This window comes from Mastomys coucha, chromosome X, assembly GCF_008632895.1.
Source record: "Mastomys coucha isolate ucsf_1 chromosome X, UCSF_Mcou_1, whole genome shotgun sequence".
NCBI lineage: Eukaryota > Metazoa > Chordata > Mammalia > Rodentia > Muridae > Mastomys > Mastomys coucha.
Window position 1 is genome coordinate 150,487,596 of NC_045030.1, and position 8,536 is coordinate 150,496,131.

Genomic DNA, 8,536 nt, shown 5'->3' on the forward strand with positions numbered 1-8,536 from the left:
AAAAAAAAAAAAACTAAACTGTATGCAAGCCTCAATTAAATGTTTCCCTTTATAAGAGTTCCTTTGGTCATGGTGTTTCATCTCAGCAATAGAATCCCTAACTAAAATAGACCTCATTTTTCCCTTTCAACCTCATATCTTGGGTTATTTTGTCATATATATTTTGCTTACATTGTTTATAGCATTGATTATGTTTCATAAGTTAAGAGGTTCCTGAACATTAAGATTGTTGCTGTTTTCTAGTACATTTCCAGGATAGATGATAATACATACCATGTAAACAGAATTCTTCCAATGTACAAAGAGTAAAAATATCCTTGTTATGTAAGATTGGGGGATGCCTTAAGAGAAATTTCTCAATGGAAATTTTAAAAAAACAGAATCATTCTTTTACTATTGAATTTCTTTAGTTTGACAAAAATCTCGTATTTAAAGACATCACAAAATTTAAATGACATTTCTCTCCATTAGTTTATTCTCCTTACAAAGAGTTGTTATTTTGAACTAAAATGTAAATAGTGAGAACAGATAGATCCTTGTATTTTGTCCTTTAGATCGGAGCTCAGAAAACTTGTTCTGGAAAGAGAGAGATTTGAACCTTTGAAAACCATAAGATCCCTGTTTCAACTATTCAGTTCTGTCACTGTAACACAAAACTAAGCATAGATAACAGATAAGTGACAGAGTATAGCCTTTTTCTAATCAAAACATTATTACTTTTAAATAAAAAAGTATACCCTTACTTGGTTTTGTTTGCTCATTCTAACTAGGAAATACTATTTTGGGGGTATGCTCTTTGAGGTACTTATTCTTATATCTGACCCAATACTGACACAAGATTAAATGTTGGCTATAGTCAAAGTCATACTAGTGAGTTTTTCCTCCAATCCTTTGATTAAAGGCACAAACTAATGGCATATATTTTCGCCTGTGGTGCCCTATCCTCAGTTTACTCACATGAGCATAACTCAGGAAGAACAGCTGATTGTTGGTGAATGTGATGCCTGGTAGGAGGGGCTCTTCAACTCCCTGTCTTCTATCATTTATCCATTTCCTGTAAGCCTAGTATCAGAAGCAGAATAGATGATCATCATCAATAACAGCTTTTCTCTTTTCCCAATCAACACAAAAGTGTTAAACACATATTCCTGTCATGTGTACAATGTACTGTGTTGTGTTTTCCTTTAAGAAAACAAACACCTGGAAATGCAACCAAGTATCACTTCACCTAATAGTTAAGCAGGTGGATCTGCCAGCCAGGCATGGTGGTGCACATCTGTCATCCTAGCATTTGGAAGGCTGTGACAGGAGCATTTACATGAGCTTGAGGTCAACCTGAACTACAGAATCAGACCATCTCAAAAAAGAAAAAAAATCAAACTGACAAAAAAGGAACCTTACACTCTATAAATAACAATCAACTGAGCCACAGTAATCAGATATTAAGTAGCTCTATAAAAGGTGTTTTTTCCATTCCAAGGAGAGACAAACAAATTTAACACCATGCACAACTGCTTTAGTGGTAAATTTGAGTGGAGTTGACATATTATTTTTCTTCTTTTATCAACAAGAAAAGGTACTATCTTTGTTCATCATTGTTTAATAAAATAAAAATACAATTTAACTAGAATATAAAGATAACACTTAGAATCAACTTGGTATTTAAAGTAAACATATTCAATTTTATGCAAATATTTCTATATTATTGCTGTGTTTGTTTCTTAACTATACACTGAGAGATGATGCAAACACTTTTATGGACTCTCACTGGCCCAAATATATGAGAATTAATAGCCTTTAGCCACAAGTTTGAAATATGACGCTTTAAGATTAAATGATAAAGAAGGAAAAAGATAAATCTTTACTTCAAGAAAATGTACATGAATTTAGCCCCAAGAAGAGTCCTATGGCATTCTTTAATATGATTCTGAGTATATTGTCTGAAAACTCTATTTTAAATATATAATTCTTAATAACCATTATTATTTAGAATGAGTTAATACTCCAAAAAGAAAAAAGTGTAACTCTATCTATTATAACAGAGTCCATATAGAAACACAAATATATTTTAATGAATCCAAAACATCATAGTCAACAACACTGAGTTGATGTTCTACACTGAGCTGTACCCATGCATACTTTCATAAGGTTTAAAGCCCAGTAAAAGTAATTGTAAGTACCCTAAAAGCTTCTCGAAGACCTCCATTATCAGCAATATTTTCTCCCAGGGTCCTCTTTCCCTTCACCTAAGAAAAAGAAAATAAGAAAGTGTTTCACAGTCAACTACCGTTCAGCAAAAGGCATGTAAATATTATAGGAAGCAAACATATTTTAAAGAGAAAGGTACATACAATAAATAAAACATAGACATGATGTGTTTTGAGATGGCAAACTAGCCCCAGCAAGATGTTTCTGAATGTGGCCATTTTTATCTTGCTACTCTCTGCATTACTTTCTCAGCCACCTCTTTATTCATACTAATTGAGCCAGTTTCAATAAAACATGAACAATATTCTCAATGGCTCTGGTTTAATGGAAGAAATAGAAATGTCAATGTCCAGATGACTGTTTCTGATTGACTCAAATAATGTGAATGTTTTTTTTCCCATTGTCTCCGTGTCTCTAAAAATTTTGCCATCCACAGAGGAACAAGATTTTAGAACCAACCATTATCATTTTACCTTTAGCTATTTCTATGAAACATTGAAAGGAAAGTTGTTCTCTTAGGGAAGAAAAATGAAATAGAAGTGGTACAGACTACAAGGTCAAGGTTTGAAATATGTATGACACCCAGTGAAGCATGGGGAGACATTCTTCTCAGCTGTTTCTTGAAGCTGTAAATGAGCTAGAATGGAAATAGTCTACATTTATACACCCCCAGCCAAAGCTAACCTGCCATTTGCTTTTGTCTAGACAGGATTTTCCACTTGTCAGTGACTGAAGGAAAAATCAAAAGAACCATATCTTGTGGCATATAGAATTATATGAAATTCAAATCAGTATCTATAAATCAACTTTTATTAGATCACAGCCAAGCCCACTAACATACACAGTCTGTGTTCCTTTTTTGTGCTGCAAGAGCAGTTTAGCATTTGCTCTCTAGCTTAAGGGCATGTTAACACTAGTACAGTAGGCAGAACTATGGCTTCTTAAAGACATCTACATCAAAATCCCCAGGCATTCAGGAATCAGTTGCCTTACAATGACAAAAGTAACTTTTAAAATGTGATTAAGTCAAAGAACCTACCATACCATAATTATAAGTGTTCTTATCAAAAGAAAAGAAAGACCAGAGAATATCAGAGTGGTACAGTGGTACAGTTGGCTTTTAAGAAGGAAGGGGTCTTAGTTACTGTTCTATTGCTGTAACAAGATGCTATGACCACAGCAACTCTTATAAATGAAAGCATTTAATTGGGGCCTCCCTTACAGTTCAGAGGTTTTGTCCATTATTGTCATAGTGGGACACATGGTGGCATGTATATAGACATGGTGCTGGAGAGGTAGCTGAGAGTTCTACATCTGAATCAGTGGGTAGCAGGAAGAGAGCAGACACACTGGGCCTGGCTTGAGCTTCTGAAAACTCAAAGTCTAAACCCCAGTAACATACTTCCTCCAACAACATCACACCTCTTAATAGTACCACTCCATATGAGCCTATGGGGACCGTTTTCACTCAAACTACCACAGAAGAGATCATAAGCCAAGAAATGTTGATAGCCACAGAAACATAGAAAATGCAGGAGACAGATTCTTCCCTAGTACCCTCTACAAAGGAAGACATCCATCCTGGCACCTTTCTTTTAGGCTACAAAGACTTGAGTCACACTTCTAGCATACAGAATCTTGTGACAATAAATTTGTGTTGTTTTAAGCAACTAAGTTCATATTAATTTGCTATATCAGCAAGAGGAAACTAGTATACCCTACTCCCAAGCCACGTATCCTACCAAAAACTTACTTATAGCTAGCCCAACTACTGATGTATTAAGCAATGCTAGCAAAAAAATATATATATCTTAAGGAAACAAGATTCAGAGTCATCACTTAGAACCCCTATCACCCTTTGCTTTACTCTCCTAAAGTTACCATTTCGGCTCTGCTCACATTCTTTTTCTACATTCCAATGAGATAAGGACTATTGTCAACACTTTTGTTTAACAAACAAGCATTTGAAATTCAAATCAGGCCATTGATTCAAAAAAGAAAGAAACTAAAAAATAGTTACATCAGAAGCCTTACTTCCTTCCAGCCCTCCCCATGCAGCCACCTCTTGGCTCCCTCTCAAATTCTTGGCCTGTTTCTCTAATTGCCAATTCATAGAAAGCTGCTTGTATGCATATGGTTTGAGCCACCCAGTGCTTTCCCTTCTCTACCAAGAATTTGTAACCACCTTAGCCTATGGAATTAGTATAGGTCACCTTCCATTGACTAACTGATATGCTGGTAGAGCTGCCTGCCCAGCCCCTTGTCCTTGAGCTGAAGAACTTCTAGGATGCATTCTCTAGAATCTTACTTAGTATCAAGAGTAACACTCAGTTTCCCTCAGAGCAAAGGGCAGCTTTTTCATGAGCTATTTTCTCCATGAATTACTCACTTAAGGAGCCCCTTCTTGGATTTTTGATTATAAAGAAGTTGCTCTAAATCAGAATGATTAAGAAAAATACTCACATTTGCCAGGTATTCAAACCCAGGTAGACCTCTGTCTCTGGAGCTTTTGTTGTATAACATGTGCTTTCTCAAGTCTCATTTATTTTTAATTATATTTATATTCACACATGCTTGAATCCATCTCCTTCCTTTTCATTCTAAACTTCACATGGAAATTACAGGCTTCTGGAGTGGCCTCATCCCTCTAATACCTCATACTCTGAACTACTCCAGTAGAGCACAGGAGACCAGGCTTGATCCCTTGACAGATGTACTGCCTGTTGACATTCTGCATCTGTGGTGACTCAACTAAGTTCTTCCCTAGTCACTACAAAGAAAAATCAGGCCCAGAGGACTGACTCATACAAATAAAACCTGGAAATAAAGCCTGACCATTTATGTCTACAAAAGAATCACATAGACATAAACACACATGCACACACACACACACACACACACACACACACACACACACACACATACACACACACAGGCATTTATATTTAATTCCTTCTATGAGAATGAGACTGAAGTGATATTCTGGTAATTGAATGAATTTATATTGAGACAGATATGCTCTTATGATCATTGTCCTATTTTCAAAATTATTTCTCAGTATCTGATACTTTGGACAAGCAAACAGATGCTGAAGGACACAACAAATATGTATTTGATTATATAATCATATATGTATGGATAAACATAAAATAAGTGAACAAAGAGCATGCTACAGTCATGTGTGAGTATGGCTCTAGAGTCATATAGTTCTAAACTCTAACACAGACTCTACAGTAAGTGAGTTATAATAAAAACCACAAAAAAAATAAATAAATACACATATCCATAAAGACTTAAATGTAAAATATCAGAAAAAATTTAAATTTTTTCCTGGGAGAAAAATAAGCATCTCCTGTGATGGTTTGAATGAGCTTATATATTTGAATACTTGGTCCCCAGTTGATGGAACTGTTTAGGAAGTATTGGGAAGTATGACCTTGTTGTAGAAAGTGTGTCATCAGGGGATGGACTTTGAGGTTTCAAAAGCCCATGCCATTTCCAGTTACTTTGAATCAACCTCTGTCTCTGTCTCTGTCTCTGTCTCTGTTTCTGTCTCTGTCTCTGTCTCTCTGTCTCTGTCTCTCTCTGTCTCTCTCCCTCTCTCCTCCTCCTCCTCCTCCTCCTCCTCCTCCTCCTTCTTCTCTCTCTCTCTCTCTCTCTCTCTCTTTCTCTCTCTGAATTATGGTTGTCTCAACATGTAAGCTCTCAACTATAGTTCCATTACCATCCCTGTCTACCTGCTGCCATGCTCCCCATTATGATAGCCATAGGTTATTATGATTGAACTGTAATGCTCAAATTAAATGATTTCTTTTTTATAAGTTGTCTTGGTTATAATGTCTTATCAAAATAAGAGAAAAGTAACTGAGTAACTTCCTATCCAATTTGAGTAGAGGAGACATCTTCACAGGCCAGAACACAAAGATAAAATGCAATTTTAAGAGAGATTAAGTATCTTGGAATTTTAAAAATGTTTTGATTTTGTGTGTCAAAAGATAGAACAGAAAAAGAAATCTTAAAGGATGACTAATACACTTGAGGGAGATTTATATAATGTGAACAACAGAAGTTTTAAAGCCCTATTATTTTAGAGGCTCTCATAATTGACAATAAAAGGTAAAGTTCCATAGATATATACTTTTTCATCCACCACTGGCGAAAATATGAAATTTCATTCTGGTGACAATAGAAATGTATCCCACAAGAAAAAAATATGCATAAAAAGTATTTATTGCATCACCATTTCTAACTGAAAATTGTCCCCTTGGGTAAGGGGTTAGTTGACTAGGTTATGGTATTCACACCAAGAATTCTTAGGCCATCGCCAGAAGCAATTAACTAAAGCTGCATGTGTCTATCTTTACCTGAACACTGGAGAAAAGTGTATCAGAGTTATTAACACGGACTACAGGCAGGGAAGATAAGAGAGAAAAGGAAAGGAGACAAAGATAAAGGCAAACAGGAAAGGCACAGAATTTCACATCCTCAAAACATGGATAAAATTGTATTTTGTCTTCATGGAAGACTATATATATACATATTATGACACAAACTGAAAATTTCAAACGTACCTTTCTTTTGTTCAAATTTTTAGAACTAAATGCTTGATTCTCAGATCCTTTGGTTCAAACTGGTGAGATGGTATTTCAGTTAATTAAGCCTAACAATGGTTTGAGTGGAATTTTTTTTTCACAATATGAAAAGTAGGAGATGTTTAAGAATGTTATTGTTTATTTGTGCTAGGGAATTTGTGATATCACTAATGTGTAGGCCTGTGATTCTCCAAATTCAGTCTGTTAGAACTGCCTAAGCAGTGGTGAACAACTCCCAGACTATCAGGCTCCACCCCTAGAGATTCAGCAGGTCTGGGCAGGAATCAAGGATTTGTATTTCTAACAAGTTGTCAGGGAAGGCAGATGTTGTAGATCCCAGAAGCATGCTTGGAAAACCAATGGACTAAAGCAAGCTAATGTCTAAATGAAGAAAAATGACCCACAAGGTTTCTACCACACATGCACACAACCACAGCTGTACTCACATTTAAGCCAGCTTTCTTCCAATAATAGTTGCTATACTGGTTAATCATGCATTTCGTTTTTTCCTTAAACTTTTCTTCTGAGTCCCCAGACCACCACGGATCGAGGTTTCCATTTTTATCATATTTTCTACCTGATATAAAGGAAGGTTACAAGAAATCTGTGTTACTTCATAAAAGCTGAAATCGTCATCTTTCCTTTACCTCAACATACTTTACAAACCAGTCCTGACAGGATGCTGTCAGGGACAGGATGCTGTCCCTGAGATTAGCCCCCACAACATCTCCAATGTCATGGATTAATTTAATTGTAAAAAGCAGGGAAAGGGAGCAAAGAATTGAGGGAGTTCTTCCCTTGAAACGAACAAAGGACGTTTTTAAAATGAGATTCATCAATTTAACACATGCACCAGTCTTCTCCAATCTTGACTTCTTTTTTTTTTATCTCCTTTGACCTGAAAAGTTCTCTGGAAAGCAAAATTAGTTTCCTTCATTCAAAAAGCAGAGGTAACTAAAGTACCACTACCAGTGAAATTCCAAATAATCCATAGGAACAGCCCTAGTGAGTCATCTAAACCATAGGACCACAGAACCTGACTCAGCCCTATAGCAACCTGCTTCCTCTACGGTGCCAGGAGCCAAGAGATACATAAACCCTCTGTTATGAATCATTCCACAGTCATCAGTGTGGATAGAAAACCCATCTGTCCTGCTTGGATGAGGAATGCTGCTCTAAAAAGAGAACTTGGAAGGATGGAAATGTAGTGGGGGAGGGTTTCTATATGGTCTTTCATTCTTCATCTTCTCTATACCCTCCAGAACAATGATTTGGGTATAAGTCTCCTATTTTCAAGGATATTACTAGAATCAAAGGCATAGTTTGAGTTTAATTACACAGAAAGTTTCCTACCTAAGAGTCTCCAAAGAAAAAGCTTGTAAGAAAAAATATACATGCAAGGCCTCCTGAGCAAAAGTATTCATTGCTCCAAAGCTCTTCATCAAGACTTCTTGCTATTAACACTACCCCCCCCCCAGGAAGGGAGTTATGGTCCTCCAACCACTAACAAATTGGTCATTACTTACTAAGCCTGTACTCATATGTACAATACATTTGCTACCCACTGTTCATAGGATGAAATCGCCACCATTAGATTCTTTTTTTTTTAATTAGATATTTTCTTTATCTACATGTCATATGATTTCTCCTTTCCCAGTTTCCCCTCACAAAACAAAAACAAAAAACAAAAAACAGAAAATAACAAGAACAAACCCCTGTTGCTTCCCCCCTCCCCC

The 8,536-nt window shown here is 36.2% G+C and overlaps 1 protein-coding gene across 3 annotated transcripts in view; it reads right to left on the bottom strand.

Annotated features, from left to right (window-relative positions):
- The window catches only part of Phex (phosphate regulating endopeptidase homolog X-linked), a 258,664-nt gene that overhangs the window by 6,557 nt on the left and 243,571 nt on the right, over positions 1 to 8,536 (bottom strand). For all 3 annotated transcript variants that reach the window (XR_004120468.1, XM_031376718.1, XM_031376727.1), the window contains 3 exons: positions 7,247 to 7,377; positions 2,181 to 2,246; positions 958 to 1,062 (listed from right to left, as the gene is read on the bottom strand). Coding sequence is in view for 2 of the 3 variants with exons in the window: in XM_031376718.1 (XP_031232578.1) it covers positions 958 to 1,062; positions 2,181 to 2,246; positions 7,247 to 7,377 (302 nt within the window). In the remaining variant the exon portion in view is untranslated. The remainder of the gene's footprint in view (positions 1 to 957; positions 1,063 to 2,180; positions 2,247 to 7,246; positions 7,378 to 8,536) is intronic.